This window comes from Plectropomus leopardus, chromosome 19 (genome assembly GCF_008729295.1).
Source record: "Plectropomus leopardus isolate mb chromosome 19, YSFRI_Pleo_2.0, whole genome shotgun sequence".
Taxonomy (NCBI): domain Eukaryota; kingdom Metazoa; phylum Chordata; class Actinopteri; order Perciformes; family Serranidae; genus Plectropomus; species Plectropomus leopardus.
Genome location: NC_056481.1, coordinates 12,726,117 through 12,743,019, shown reverse-complemented (window position 1 = coordinate 12,743,019; position 16,903 = coordinate 12,726,117). Strand labels below are relative to the sequence as shown.

Sequence of the window (16,903 nt, the reverse complement as noted above, 5' to 3'; positions counted from 1 at the left end):
GTAGACAGAAAAGTGGAGATGGCAGGGTCAGTGGAAAGAATGTCAGCAGTGTGGAGGGAGCAGAGACAGACAGAGACACTGATCTGTGATGATATGAGAAGACATTAAAAAGGAGATGACTAAACATTAGCCACAACCATGGCCATTGTAGTGACCTTCAGTGGATGAGGCAATCCAATTTACCACAGACGGTTTAAAAGAGGTGGACGTAGCTTATGTTCTGAAAAGTAAAGCCAATGTCGAGGTGCCTTAACCCTTTGAAACTTTGAAGAGGTGGACAAACGACTTTATGAGAAATGGTCCAAAAATTTGCTGAAAATGAGTAAAAAGAGGAAAATTACCAGTAAATGAAGGGGATTGGGAAGATGTATGTTTCCAAGGTATGTCATCAATAAGCAGGAGTTTCTGAGCAATGTCCAGAACATAACGTCCGGCTGTCTAATCACAGAAAATGCAGTTGTTTCAGATATTTCTCTATTCCCTGTTGTTTTGGTCTCTGTGTCTTACTGTGGTATTTCTGGTGAATTTACGATCATGTTTTTCAGTACCTCGTGGCCTAAAATGTTTAAATTTAACACAAAATCTGTAAAGTCAAAGGTATTAACAAGTTGTTGCAACAAATTATAAGGCATAGTGACCTTAAGAACCACATAAAAATACTTTTATGTATTTCACAGATTGGATGGGCCAGCAGGAAATACTGAAAAAGAGATGCCCGAAAGAGCATGAAACCTTTCAAAGAAGAGATATATTTATGAACCAGATCCTGGCTCACCCAAAGATGACCACGATGGTAAGTGAATCATAATACTACTACTGCACATCTTCGATTTAAAGTGATTATTACTTTTAATGTATTTTGGGTGATACTATTATAAACAGTGTCTCTTATTGCTGGGATTATTGTAATCATTGGTACTGTTATGTATTGAATATATTATGAAAATACATAAAATGTCACTTATAGTCAGTTAACCCATTAAAAGGGGAAAAGGTTGGGAATGACTGGCTTTTAATATGTTCAGAACGTAACTTCTGTGTACATATTTTGACCAGAAGGTGGCACCATGTCAACATATCTCTGTCAAAACCGCTGATGTCCTCTGCAGTAGCAGACTTTATCAGTTCTTACAAGCATTCACACAGAGAGTTTGGTTGCATTGGAATAATGAGAAAACCATGTGACACCAACAGGCTTCCTTCGGCGTAAACAATAGCGCTGATGTGAATTCATGAAACAACTCTCGGGGAACATGACAGTTCAGGCTCAAGGCTGTGACAGAGATGACATGTGTGTGCGTGCCCCATGTCATCATGTGAGCCGCTGCTGAAGTCAGCCAAGTAATTTGTTGATTCAGCCGTCTTACTTGTAAAGGATTCAGTCTATTTTAGGCCCATTTCGCCTGATATAACCTTGTTTCTGCATTTAACCCCTGTTTTATCTCTCTTCCCTTCGATACCCCCGCTCTTCCTCTCTAGTTTGACTTCTGTCAGATCAGATAAAGACATTCCACATGTCATGTTTGCATCCAATCTCACATTGTTCTCTCTCCACATCTGATTTCTTGGCTCTGATTTACTGTGTCAGGCCGTCCCTCGGGTGATTCCGTGTCATTGTTATGTCTACCGTCATATTTTCTGTTGTCAGTCCGAGGCTCCTGATGATAACGTCACCAGAGAAAAGCTGACTGTACGAAACACTTTTCTTCCACGTGTAATGCCTTCTTGTCTTCTAATTTGATTTAGCACGGAGTTATCCAACTCGCTTTGCTAAGGGGCCATTTTTACAAAATGACAGGAGGCCAGGGGCAAGTCACAGCTGCCCCATACATGTTTATAGGATTTTAGCACAGTTCTAGGATTTTAGTATATTTTAGTACATTTCTAGGATTTAGGACATTTCTCTGATTTTGGGACGATTCTAGGACTTAAGGGTGTTTAAGATTTTAGGACATTTCTCGAATTTCTAGAATTTGAAGACATTTCAAGATTTAAGGATGTTTCTAGAAGTTGAGTATGTTTCCAGCGTTTAAGGATGTTTCCAGGATTTAAGGACATTTCTAGGATTTTTGGACGTTTTCCAGATTTCTGGATGTTTCTAGGATTTTAAGACGTTTAAGGATTTAAGGACATTTCCAGCCTTTTAGGATTTAGGATTTAAGCTTACTTTCTAGGATTTTTGGATGTTTCTCAGATTTTTGGGACGTTTCTCGGATTTTTGGATATTTCTCTGATTTTTTTTTTTTCTTTAATTTTTATTGTGAATTTGAAAATGGTTGGGGTGCCCCCGATCAGGGGCCAGATTTTGCCCACAGTCGAAGTTGAGCAAAACTGATTTAGCACTTCACTCTTTGAAAAACCTATTTGTTGGCTCTGGACTTTTGCAACCCTCAGCTGAATTGATCTAAACGGAATTGATCCTTCAGTTTAGGTCATGTGGAGGCTGACATTGTTGGAGAAACAGTACATGCTGTGTCTATTATGATTAAATAGGCAAAAGATAACTTGCTGTCCAACCCCATTTCCAATGACCTCCAGAGGTAAGTGAATGGATAGAAAACTCAGTTAACATCAATTTGGAGAGATTGATGACAAATTGTATTTTAAGATCTTGAACTCGTCAATGACAGTCTGTTGTACCTCCCGTCAATATCCACATACCAGCTGATACAGCCCTTCCTCTCACCAATAACAGAAGACACTCTGTTAAAATGTTTTAAATTGACAGAGCTATCCGATGATTGCTTTTATTGATACCCTCATTGATTTTTGTCCATTCAATTACTCCCTCTGAGGTGAAAGATAACTCCATTAAGGGACTTGAGACTTGAAGAGGTCGCTCTGAATTAGGATGTGGACTTCCTTTGCCAAAAAGCTATCAGGCTGATTAGGCTCGTAACTGTTTCCACTGCTTTGTTTTTGATTCTTCTGCTGATAGTTTGAGAATACAATGCCGGCCAAAAGTCAAGCTAATAGCTTAGAGCAGCAGCCCTCCCTGACAGAAACAGTCAGTTAGCAACAAATGGAGATGGAAAGGAGAAGGAAGTGAGGGCTGCCTGAGCTGACGTTTGTCCTTGTCCTTGAGATGAACAGTGGTGATAAAGCTAAGATTCCTTTGCTTGTAGGTCATTAGACGCAGAGAGAACAATGTTTGGTTTGTATTTGTACATCCTTGAGGAGGTTAATCCTTTGAAACCTGGATCGTCATTGGTTTTTTTGTTTGTTTGGTTTTTTTATGCTGTGTTCAGACCCTTTGAAACCTGCACAAATTGATATGATTTCTTTCTAAAAACAGTCAATGACCAACTTGACAGGATATGTCCCACAAATTGCAAGAAATTAGTAAAATGTGACAATAACACAGTGGCAATGTGATGTCATTCAACTGTGTTGTAGTTGGTATGTAGCCTAATGTAAGCTTTGTAGTTTGGGCAATTACATTTATATTTTAAAAAATCACAAAAGCAGTGTTTATGTTGCTAAACAAAACATGTAAGCTTTTTTTGCCAATAACCAAAATCTAGTGGGAAAGTCCACACACAGAAAGGAAAAGGTATATTCATCTATTGCAGAGCCGTGTACACAGCTCTGCTCTACTGACAATGGGAAAGGACTCTATAGCCTATTTTCAGCGGGTTTACCTGTGTTAAAAAACTGGCATGCACACGCTAATTTGGGTGGAGAAGGAGTATATGTGTCCAAAAGCAGTGGTACTTATAATTCCCACAAAGTGTCAAGATAGCATTTTTCATTACAATCTAAGTACCTGTTAACTGCCTTTATCTTTCAAACTTCACACCCCAGGTTTTTTCATGGGCTGTATATAATCAGAGTTACTTTCTAGGACTTTATAAAGCTCCAACCAGATCTGCAGATGACATTACACAACTGTTTTTACAGGCTGAGTTGTGCTCTCCATGGCGAGTAAACTGACCTTTATGTATAAAATTCATGGAGTGCCCCTTAAAAGCAGCTTGAGGAATTGATAGCAGAAAGCATAAAAGCTCCTGATTTGAATCCAAAGCCTGATGGAAGAAGATGAAACAAACTCTATGTGTCTGTTCATTCTCAGACTCCGTCTAAAGACAACAAAGGGGTAAATATACAGAATGTGTTGTCTGAAATCTCTGATCTGTGCCCCTTTTATAAAGCCCTGAAACATGGCCAAGTCTTTGTGCAGCCTGCAGGAGCTGGAGGAAACCAGAAACTTTGCAATGGGTCTCTGTACAAAAAGGGGAATGTTATCAACATTTCAACAACACACTTCTCACATGCAGAGCATGTGAGAAAACAAAGTCATAATTTTGTCACTAGATTATCGTCCACATATTTTTGATGACAGATAGACAAAGCTGACGGAAACATGTCATAACCCTGGAAAATATGTGGCTACTGAATAATAGACTGTGGCGCTGCAGTCTTTTTACATAGTAGAAGAACTGGTATTTCCCACACAATGGTGACTTCTTTGGTATTCAACTGCAGATGTAAAGACAAGTGATGCATTGGAAACATGCCCGTATGCCATTGACTGGCGCTTGTAATATACATGTGTTTAAGCACAGTGGCAGAAGAAGTATTCAGATCCCTTTCTGAGGTAAAAGTACTAATACTACTCTATAAAAGTACTCTGTTACAAGTAAAAGTTCCAAATAGAAAATGGTACTCAAGTAAATGTAAAAAAAAAAAAAAAACAAAATCAGAAACATTTACTAAAAGTATTAAAAGTAAAATTACCCAATGCAAAAAAATCCTAAAAAAATCTAAATAGATAAAATACCCCCAACCTTAAAATTATAGATTACAAAAGATTAAAGATTAAAATAAAAATAGAAGCAGACTGAAATGTTTATCAAAATAGTTGGCATTTCATATTCTGTGAATAGACTGATTGACTATTTAACTAACTGTTGTAGCTGTACTTGTATTAAATCTTTGGCAGTTGCATTTATAACAAAACAACATATTTTATAAACTCCTATATATCCTATACTCCTAAATTTTTATGCTATAATCTCAGTTTGTAATTAAAGTAGAGAAGTATGCCTCATGATGCATGCATCTCTCTCTCTCTCTCTCTCTCTCTCTCACACACACACACACACACACACACACACACACACACACACACACACACACACCACACACACACACACACACACACACACACACACACACACACACTCAAACTCCTCCTTGCTTGACACCAGCCAGTTTGTCTTCCTCTGCACATACCATCAAGCCCTCTCCTGGTGTACCAGTCTGCGGGATGAAAAAGTCAATTTAACACTCTAATCATTCAAGACTTAACTTCTTTCAAACTTTGAGCAATTTTTTCTTGGTGCACTTCTGCATTGTACTTTTTCATTCAATTCGGCGATTGATATTTTTTCCCCAGCACAGAAGTACGATATCTCTCCGGCTGATTTGTGAACGTTGATGCGGCTTTCTGGCGGAGGGAGCGGCGACAAACGTGCATGAAGAGGTGAGGATGCTGCGATGAATTTACGAGAGGTAGGCAGATACATGTCACATGTCAAAGTATGCTTGAGGGATAATTACTAAACTATTATAGGGGAATTTAACGTGAGGTAATAGGAATACAAAGAAATGTGTCTTTGTAGCTATTTACCAAGTTAAATAAATTGACTAATGTTAAAAGATCGTCCTAAGTTAGCTAACATTAGTTATGTTGCCATGGTTATAAATGTTTGCTCGGAGGGTTCGGTAACCTTACCCACATTAAGTTTAAGAGTTGTGTTTTACAAGCTTTTTAAGTAACTGTAACGTAACAAATGTTTCTGATAATTAAATTAAAGGATGAATAAACATTATATAACATGTGTCATCGTTGAAACGAAAAAACAAACCCTCTCAGCTTTTTTGTTTGGTTAGTTCATTGTTGCCAAATGATACTGAAGGTGGCCAAAGCAACTAACTTACGTTATTTTTAAGTAACATGTATCTGTCTTTTTTTTTATCAACTCAGTTGTTTTGGTTAGACTGTAAAGTGTTTTCTAAAAAAGTAAATTTTTAGTAAAAGTAAAAAACCACAATTTCCTGAAACTCAACTCAAATAAATTAGGCTAACTGTAATGTTAGTTTGTTTTCAAAGATAATATATTAGCTAACGTTGAGCCAGATAATGCATAGGTACTACTTTAATAATTGAAATCTATTTTTAAAATTTCTTTGCATTCATTTTCTGTCCAATCGATTAGTTGACTACTCATTGTAGGCCCATGTTCAAGCAGCTGGCTAAAGCTAAATTATTGGGGGTTTTGTTTGTTTGGTTTGTATTTTTAAACCAGCTACAGCATGAAATAATATGGTTTTGTGTGCTTTTCTTTTGAGGTATTTGATTGTAAAAAGCTGTGTAACCTTTTTTATGTACAGTATATTTTTCGTAATTAAAAAAGACATGAATAATGATCAGATGAAGATATAAGCTTAAACTTTTCAAAACAAGTATTTTAGTTTCATGTTTTACCTCATAACGCTTTGACCTTGCCTCTAGTTTGACATCTTAAATGCATTTAATTGTAAAAGAAAAATTGAACATGACAGTAGAAGTTAACAATTACTATGTCAATTAACAATTCCCCTGTTCCATAGAAAACTGTGACGATTTTAAGGTTTATGTTGTTATCTTGGTTCTTTTTGCAGGCACATGGGGTTTGAAATATTTCTGAATTCTGGCCAGGAAACCGAGGAGGATAGGAAGGATAAAACAAAAAGAGGTAATAAGATCAATATGCAAATATAAATGTATTTTCATATCATAAGACCCTGTTCTGTAAGGACATTAAGATTATGTAGTTATTAGTTAAAAACTTTTAAATGCATGACCTGACACTTGTTATAAGTGCAAAATAACAACTGAGACGCCCTTGTACAAGGCACTAATGCTCCAGTAACACTTGTTACTTTCCAGCTGTTTTTAGCGGGATGATTGATGTTTTGTTCTAGCAAGCATACTTGCATTGGCTTCCTCTTCATGACAAATTAGCTCTCTGCACTAGAGGCTTGTGTCTAGATTATGTTGTAGGCTACACAAGCATACATCTTCTGTGTGGAGTTTGATGTCTTTGAGTAGATGGCTCCCGTAGTGACATCAACGTACCCTGTAGGCTCCATGTCTGGGTACACAGTGATGGGAGATGAGTTTGGGTGATAACACTGCAGTCCTTGACTTTTCTCGAGAGAGGACAGAACGTTTGCCGTAACATAAGTAACGTAGTAATGAAGGCGCCACAATGACAATAATTTGAACTGCTTGTTATGGTTACCACTATCAGGTCTGTTAGTTATTGACACCTGATTACCATCTGCAACAACACGAATGGAATTTTTTCACCTTGTGATTCTGTGTGTGTTTTGCATCATGGCAAATTGTTATCCTGGAGACACTTATTGTGGCAGGAACTCACACAGAAGTGATTTTGAATATTTTGTCAGGTATTTGTCTGTCTTCAGATTTTGTCACTACGAAAGCATCACAACTGTGAAAGATGCAGTTATGACATTTTAAGGCCCTTAGACAAAAAAAACAATGGTTGGCCATCATAATCGTCCAGTGTTGGGCCACAGTGACCCACGCCGGCTTTTTCTCTGCTGATTCAGCTTGTTGAATCGGTGTTTGCGACAGCAGAGGCAGTCGGTGATTGACATCACTCTGATTGGCAGTTCAGCTTAGTACACGAGAAGAGACACAGAGGGGAGGAAAGTTAACAATGACCTAAAATTAAGAGGGAGTTAGTTTGAATCAAATGTGTCGAATAAGGTAAAATTGGGGTTTTTTAGCCACTGAGTTTTCTGATGGTTTGTGTTATTATTCACTGGCACACAGTAAATGTTAATTTACCGACTGGCTAACTAGTGTCAAGACAGTCTTCAAGTGTCTGTTTTTGAACGGCCATTACAGACAAACCGCCTCTCTCTGGTGTGATGAGATATCACTCTCAACTCTGGTGCGTCTGGACCCTTACTGACCTGTAGTTGAGATGACAATGAAGACGAAGTTTGCCAAGGGTGTGGTCCAAGCAAAGGCTCGGGAAGTAGGGGAGTAGGATGACAGGTCCACGGGCCACCCATTTTACCCCCCTGGCTCACAAAACTGAAAAGTTGTAGGGTTGAGATTACAAGTCTGAGTTTGAAGATGATTGTAGTTGGAGCGATGGCACTGAAAGTAAGTGGGTGGAAAATAGGGACTATTGGCCCCCACACTTTACGTCCCTGGCCCACATTAGTTCTGAGTCTGGGATCGCTGTATCACGTCTGGAATAATCCTACAGCAAAAAGATATCTAGTGTAACTTTTGTTCCTTGACTTTATCTGTACTTAATGTAAATGTGCAACCGCAAGTGTCTTAGCAAACTTATACCTAGTCATGCTCTTATTTATGTTTTGTTCAGTCAATGACCACTCAAAGGACAACACACTGACACAGTGTATTACAGTGCTCTTTCCTGACAGTTCTCTTTGTAGTATGTCTCTAATCAAGAAAAAAAAAATACATATGCCTTTAAAAACAGGAAGTACTTTGTCAGCAAACTAAAAACCTTTTACAGTCACCCCTCAAGTTAAGAGGTGGTGAGTGTTTCATACTCTAGAGATAGATTTGAGTAGAACATCACTTTAAACTGCTTTGAAGGAAACCACAAACCCTCACGTTCACAGCTTGAAGCCTTCTTAGATAGGCATGTGCAAGGCTGACTGCTCTTTAAAGTTACACTCCTCAAATAGTTCTTTTACTGGCGCTGTAGGAAACTGGAGGCTGCAGGTCTGGGGCTGGGAAACATCTGGGGAAAATGCAATGCATCACTTTCGGGCATTCGATGTGGCACTGCTAATAACTTGGGCCGTGGTATTGTTGCTACTTTTTGAGACTAGGCAGGGTTTTTTTTGCAAAGAACGAATGGACTTCATTTGTAGTTTTAAATAAAGACATATCTGTGGAGTTCATTTTCTGGTTCACTTACCACTGCATTCACTGGCTTTACATAGACAGTTGTCAGAGAAGTGTTAACAGCAGGCACTAGTTTGATGCATGCATGTTTAACAATAGAGGATGGTGTGTTTATCACAAAAATCTGGCACCAGAAGCTGAAAGGTAATAATTTACACACGTGCTCATCTTACTGTTCCATTTGTTTGTGTCTGTGTTTAGAGGATTAGACATTACATAGGATTGTTTAGACCTAAAATGCCCGATTTAATGGCTTGCAATTAAATTTGCTTTCCTCTCTATTGTTGTGCAGCAGCATGATTCACTTTGCTGATAAGCTGATGCGAAAATGGGCTAATGTGAGGGATTGTTCCCAGTTTCTCGCCATCCACGAGACTTATGTTTGGGTGGTGATAGTTGTGCTACGGGGCCTCCAAATAGTACATTACACAACGTGGCCAGATGTGCAGTTTTAGAGGGCATGTGGCCCTTAATGAGACAGTCAGGACTTTTTTTCTGTACGGAATGAGACATGGGGGAGCATGTTAGCAGCAGCTGGACCTGGTTTCCTTAAAGTCTCTTTGTCTAATTTTTTTCAAAACTAAAATGTCACACTGACTCAATCTGACAATGTGTCAGTATGCCTATTATAAATGAAGTGTCAGTGAGGGAAATGTTCAGTGGCATGACATCAATAGAAGTGCGGGAGCACTGTATATGCAGTTAAGTTTAATCTGTGGTTGCTAGAGTTTGTATACTGTAAAATTAAGTTACATATTTTGTAAAATATAGAAAATAAATGTTTTCTTATTTCAAGTTAAAAGTAAAAAGGAACAAATTTAAAAGTCTTGTCAGGGTTCAAAATTAATGTTTTTTGGGTCAGAAATCGACATGCCATTCCTGCCCAACAGTCCAGATCTACAGTCTATTCAGTTTACAGTGATATGAAACAGAGGAAAATGGTAAATCCTCACATCTAAAAAGCTGTAACCAGCAAATGTTTTTATTATTTCCAAGAAAACAGTCAATTATTAATATGTTAGTGTTTAATATTCTACTCTTTGATTGATCATTGTAGTCATAAAACCAATAAAAGCAAATCCCATGTTTTGTTGTCATATGGTTAAACCCTTAAACATTGATTTTTTAAAAATGTTTTATTTTTTGCCAAACAGTATGATAAAATAATTGACTTCATACAGTGACAGCCCGAGAACAACCATAAGGCTTCTCCTTTATCACCGCACTTGTTTGCCTTCGCCTCTGTCCCCTGTTGGTAGATGGATGTCCAGTGCATGTTATTACAAGCAGCCAAGCAGGAGCCACAGTTGGAATATAGTATACTATCCTGGGAAACCCCCTGAACTTACTCACACACACACATACACACACACACACACACACACACACACACAAAAGCATGCAGACATTGTCAGTCCGACAAAAGTCTGGACCTTTTAAATTTCCTCTACGAGTGACTCTTGGAGATTGTCACAGTCTGCTCTGCCTCTCTCCTGCTGCTGTGGGATTTTTTTCACTTACTCCACCCTGACTTCTCTCTCCATCCGGCCACTCCCCCTCATCAGCCTCCTCACCTCCACCTGGTGCTCCCAGCTGCTCCTCATCTCCAATCAAGCCAATATTTAAGCAGCATTCACTCTCGGACTGTTTTCCTGGTTACGACTCGACTCGCCTCTGACCCGGCGAAGAGTTTTTCCTGTGCACTTCCTGGTTGTCGTCTGCCTGTGGCTGTGCAGTGTTCTACTGCTTCAGCTCCGTCGAGAGAGCTCGCCATTCTTCCAGCTGTCTTCAGAACCTCCTGCCGAGTGAAACATCTCCTCCGTGTGAGTGCCGTTGGTGTTTATTGTTCTGACTGTACATGGATTCCCAGCCTGTCCTCGTTGATCCAGCTTCCTGCTCCTACTGGATTCGTCTGCTCTGCTGCCTGCCTGCCTGATGCCAACTCTGCTTCCTCCTTGTCCACAAGCCCTGCCTGCCCCTCTTTGGAGTCCCTGCTTTTCCCACAAGCTCCCTGATGTAAGTGTTTCTGCACCTTACCTGATACATTCACCTACCAGTCCACTCCATGTTTACAATTTCCCCACCCGAACTCTGAACTATCACCTGTGAACGTGAGCTCACCCCAGTCTTTCTACAAACTCTGCTCGACTCATGAACTCTGCTCCACCCCAGAACTGATAACTGTCCCTACTTACCTGCAATCTGATTATACTCACGTTTGTTCCACTCAACCTGCCAAAAGATTAAATAAAGGTCATTACCAACTACTTACCTGCTCTGTTGTGCTACAATAGGGTCCTACCACACCTCATTAGAGAGCGTACATTTTGGGCAGATGGATGGCTGCAGGGGGTGGCATGATGGCATTGTGGTTAGCACTGTTGCCTCACAGCAAGAGGGTCCCTTCGATCCCGGGTTGGAACAGGGTTCGGTCTGTGGGCGGGGGCCCTTCTGTGCAGAGTTTGCATGTTCTCCCTGTGCCTGTGTGGGTCTCCGGCTTCCTCCCACAGTCCAAAGACATGCAGGTCAGGTTGATTGGTGACTCTAAATTGCCCTTAGTTGTGTGGGCATGAAAGGTTGTCTGTCTATATGTGGGCTGTGATATTCTGGCGACCTGTCCAGGGTGTGCCCCGCCTTCTGCCCGATGACAGCTGGGATTGGCTCCAGCGACTCTTGTGATGACAAACAGTTACGGAAAATGAATGAATGAATGAAAGGATGTCTGCGGATAAAGCAGTTTTCAGACAGTATGAGGTGGTCTAGTTTAGTAAAGGACTGAAAGGATTTTACCATCTAAACTCGAGAGAGAGGAAAGTATACCACAAGCATGTTTGTGTCTTTAAAAAGGCAGTCGCTAATCAGTGGCTAAACGAGACTACAGAGCGTCATCATGCCGGACATGACTTTCCAGTCTCACTGTTGTGGTGATGAAGTCATGCAGCTGTAGACTGTTTATAGCTTAACATTAGCTTTTTACTTCTAGTGATTGCATTTACCTTCAAAAATAATAAAAGCGGTGTTGATTTGTGAAGATTATCTTGCTGAACAAAACATGTAGATCTTATAAACTTATTTGCCACAGAGCTTAAAGTCCTATGCAAAAATCTCACAGCCTTTGTGACGAGGGAACCAAGGCTACATTAACTTAAACAACAACTAACAAAAAAAAAAAAACATCCCTGCAGCACTTTATTAAGGTTGTGTTGTTCCATTAATTATAAACATGCTGGTCTTTATCTGCATTATATGTGGAAGAAAAATGTAAATGAGAGGACGAACACATTTAAAAACTAAAACAGTTCATTATTCACACACCCCTTGTTGTACCTTCTATCACAGACAGGTAATGTTAAGAAGTAGCTAATGTAAATATGTCTGATAATAATGTTGCATATAAATGTGCTATTGCCATTAAGGATAAGCAGTGAATGGCCTTACTCAAGATTTTATTCATTGAATTCATGTTGCATTCATTAGGGATAAACGGTGGCTACATTTGAAGTTCATTCACATTCCACAGCTGGAAGAAACCTGATTGTAAAGGTTTATAGTTTACATTTACTGAAGCTATAAATCATCAAAAACTATTTAGAAAGCTCTGAAGTACCAACACATTTACCGTAATGTTTTAGCCCCCTCATAAACATTACCATTACTCATTATGTGGAATACTTCATCATAAATTATCATGTTAAATCCGTATTTTTATTGCATAGTTGTTGCAGTCAGTACTTGATTTTGATGATACTTTAATATTTAATTTTTCTGATTCCTCCTCAGGTTTTAAGTATTTCAGTTGTCATTTTCCAGCTTTTATTTCTTAAAGCAGATAAGAAGGTTTTTGTCTATGAAACATCTGTGTGGTCAGACATACTGCAGTAACAACCTAATGTAAAATGGCTATCAGGGACGTTCAGTTAACAATAGCAATTATGGTTAGACATTCCTCTGTTGTCATTACTCTTCCCTTTGTGTACTAATGCCAACGGTTTGTTTAGACATGAGCTTTGGGGCATAGCTATTAAAAGAATCAAGGATAAACGTGTTGTTATTGTGGAGAAATGCATTATTTGATAACCATGTACAAAAGACAAAGTGCTTGGAGCTAAAATATTTTCTGAATACAGCAGAAGAGTCTGTGGTGTCTTTATTTGTAGAATTAAAGCTTTTCTATTTATTCTGTGGGGAAAGAGAGACAAATGCGAGACACACAGTAAAAGACAAGTTAATAAATTCTCTCTTGTTTTTCTCTCCACATATTTAACATGGTTAAAGGAACAGTTCACCCCAAAATCAAAAATGCACTTTTTAAAAAACTTTTTTTTTTTTACATACATTCATTTTTTTCCTACCTGTAGTGCTGTTTACCAGTCTTGATTGTTTTTGTGTGAATTGCCAAGTGTTTGAGATATCAGACGTAAAGATGTCTGCTTTCTCTTAAATATAAATATTTTAAATAGGTTTAAAGAATTACTAGTACTAATGTGGATACTTTTGTTAGAGTGTTGTCTGCATGGTTCAGAGTTTATTTATTTCTTTTCTCTCCACAGGGGAGTAACAGGAGGTGTATGCTGCCTCTCTCTGTAGCTGCCCTGCCATTACCATGAGTTGGAGTTTCCTGACTCGTCTCCTGGAAGAAATCCACAACCATTCTACATTCGTGGGCAAAATCTGGCTCACCTTCCTCATTGTTTTCCGCATCGTGCTGACGGCCGTAGGAGGGGAGTCCATCTACTACGATGAGCAGAGCAAATTTGTGTGCAACTCGGGCCAGCCGGGCTGTGAAAATGTCTGTTATGACGCCTTCGCTCCGCTCTCTCATGTCCGCTTCTGGGTTTTCCAAATCATCCTGGTGGCCACGCCTTCGCTCATGTACCTGGGCTACGCTGTCAACAAAATTGCTCGTGCGGAGGAGCAGGCAGACAGCGGAGGAGTGACTAGGTTTTCGCGGAGGAAACCCAAGAAACCCTACCTGGGGGGCAGAAAGCAGCATAGGGGTATTGAAGAGGCGGAAGACGACCAAGAGGAAGACCCGATGATCTATGAAATGGCTGAGGTGGAGAGTGATGGCGGTGCAGCAGGGAAAGGGCACAGTGGTGATGGGCAAGCAAAGGTCAAGGTTCGTCATGATGGACGCCAACGTATCAAAGAGGATGGACTGATGCGTATTTATGTCCTTCAGCTCTTGACCCGCTCTGTGCTAGAGGTAGCGTTCTTGTGTGGCCAGTACGCTCTGTATGGATTTGCGGTGCCGGCCACCTACGTGTGCTCAGACCTGCCCTGCCCTCACAGCGTGGACTGCTTTGTGTCACGGCCCACTGAGAAAACCATCTTCCTCCTCATCATGTACACAGTCTCCCTGCTCTGTCTGGCTCTCAATATATGGGAAATGCTTCACCTGGGCATAGGCACCATCTGTGAGATCGTACGCTCCCGCCGGGTGCAGCTCCCCGACGAGGAGCTGTACGGGCTCACAAGGGCACAAGGAGCTCTTAATGAGGGGGGAATGAGCGGAGAGGATTACAGCAGCTACCCTTATTCTTGGAACGCACCATCAGCTCCACCTGGGTACAACATCGCCATCAAGCCACTTCTGGTATCTACAGGACACCAGGAGCAGCCACTGCCAATCACCGATCTCACTAACGCTAAGATGGCATGCCGGCAGAACCACGTGAACATTGCCCAGGAGGAGCGTCAGCAGTACACCAGTAATGATGATAACCAGTGCAGAGCGGGGATGGGAGATGCCCCCAGAGGTGTTCACAAGGACATCCGTCAGCCTCAGAACAAGCTGGAGGCAGACAACCCAGCCTACAGCCAGACACACAGCCATAGTAACAACCACAGCAAGCCTCACCGCGAACGTAAACACCGGCAGGCCTCCAAACACACCTCGAGCAAGGCAGAAGCAGACAGAGGCAGCAGCAGCAGTAGCAGCAGCAAATATGGGGTCATTAAAGGTTCGGAGTGGATCTGAAATGCAGACTGTGACTTGTGTTTTTGTTCTTTTCAAACAATGCAAAGCCTTTTGCGACTGACACAGTATTTACACGTGTGTGTGTGTGTGTGTGTGTGTGTGTTTGTGTGTCCATATACTGTTTATAAACAAAAGACACAGCAAGCAGTTTACATTCTTTTCAATTGTTTTCACACCATAAAGTTACAATGGGGTAATAATATCAAAACGGCTTTGTATATTTTGTTAATTGGCTTTTGCAGCTGTTGTCAGTGTTTTTGATTCCCAGTGAATATGCAGAAGCCTCCATGCTGTGACCTAAGGTGCCTTACTTCAGTCAAAGTACTGCTTTCTTTTGACTCTGCATCATTGTAACTGTCTCAAAATGTCCTCATCACTATGGACTGAAAACAGAAGCTAAGTCCTGCTGTCTACATGACCGGTTTCATTACCAACCAGGAGTTAAGCTTTGAACATTACTGCTGTTTCTGAATATGCAAAATTACATCATTATTTTCACCATACCAGATTTTATGTGCATTGTGTTTTTTCCCTGCCATGCAGATAAATGAGTGTGTTTTCAGTTGGTAATTTTACAGTATCTCTGAGTATTCTGGAGAGAGAGGGCGAGAAAAGAGGTTCATTAATGTTTTGACAGATTTAGAAATATATCTGTCAGTAGAAGTTTTTGGCAAAGTATAAGACTTAACCCTGATTTTCAAACTGTTGTCAGTGTCTTATTGTAAAGCTGTTACATTTTTTATACATTTTTGTTTGAAGTTAATGTTATCAAGGTCACCATTACTCCATTAGTTTGTGTAATTAACAGGACAAAACATAAGTGCATCTGGCCTGTTGTTATTTTTTTTTTCTAGTCTTGGTATAAAGAGTTCCTTGTCATTAATACATACTTTTATTTTTGAGATTTTCAAATTGAAATGTCATTGTAAGGCTTGTCCTTTGCACTGTGCCAGTGTTTCTTTTGTGAAAAATATTTTCATGAACAAAAAGTGCATGTTTTGAATAAAGAATTGGTATTTGTCTTGTTGTCTTTGTCATAAATGTAGCAGTTTTGATACCATGAAAGGATGAAATATAGTATGTATAAGTATAAATCATCAAATGAGTGGGTTGCATTTTCAGCTACTAATAAATATATGTTTATATGTTTACTCTATGAAGGCAAGTATTAAGATTTAAGTTGCCAATTAAGTTTCTGAATTGAGATCACAGTTATTTGCAGACACATTGCCACCTGCTGGCCAGAAAATAATAGAATATAAACATTTTTCCCTCCTCAGTGTGGTTTCACCTGACAAAGCCTGATTTTCATCACCAAGGTTGAATTATCAAGGTCAGTTTTAGTATTTTTAGTCAGTGTCACAAGTTTGTAGCTAACTAAACAACAACTTTGTACATATTTGTTATTCAAACAGTTTAACCTTTTTTAGCCCTTTTTTCCCAAGTCAAAATTTCATTTTATAAACCCTTCTTATAATTTTCAATTTCGATTTGCTTATATTTTATCTACAACAATCTCTGCCTAACAAATAAGTCAGAATGAATCATACTTTAGAAACATATGTTTTTTTTCTGTGGTATTTTACTAAATCACTGAGAAGCTGTGTGTAATTGTCAGGGTAAGTGAACGTAAAATGGTGAAGATAAATAATTTAAGTACATAAATTTACTTAGGCTGAATAATGCACCAATTCTACCTCTTGTATTCATAAGCTAGCATCTTCTAACTTTGTGTTCTGTCGTTTTTAACATCTCAAACCGCAAATGCCTGCATGTATTAATGTATGCAGCTACACACTTGGCTCTAAATAGCCCAAGCTACATTTATTATTTTAAAAAATGACTATCAGAGAGTCGGAATGCATGACTCCATGAAAATGTAACAAAATAGCAAAGTTGCAGTACATCCTTTATGCTGTGTTTAGGGTAATGTCAAAAACTTACGTAAAACGCAC

General features: G+C 39.5%; 1 protein-coding gene across 5 annotated transcripts; it reads left to right on the top strand.

Annotated features, from left to right (window-relative positions):
- Positions 1-5,189: 5,189 nt before the first annotated feature.
- LOC121959312 (gap junction gamma-1 protein-like) lies at positions 5,190-15,936 on the top strand. 5 transcript variants are annotated; one of them, XM_042508564.1, is made up of 5 exons: positions 5,190-5,514; positions 6,667-6,740; positions 10,534-10,791; positions 10,935-10,984; positions 13,519-15,936. In XM_042508564.1, exon 5 carries the CDS (start codon positions 13,572-13,574, stop codon positions 14,946-14,948), a length of 1,377 nt encoding a protein of 458 aa, XP_042364498.1. In that variant the 5' UTR covers positions 5,190-5,514; positions 6,667-6,740; positions 10,534-10,791; positions 10,935-10,984; positions 13,519-13,571; the 3' UTR covers positions 14,949-15,936. The 5 variants fall into 5 exon arrangements, with proteins under 5 accessions (XP_042364498.1, XP_042364495.1, XP_042364493.1 ...); XM_042508561.1 differs by having other exon boundaries at positions 5,190-5,485; positions 10,534-10,984; XM_042508559.1 differs by having other exon boundaries at positions 10,534-10,984.
- Positions 15,937-16,903: the final 967 nt, after the last annotated feature.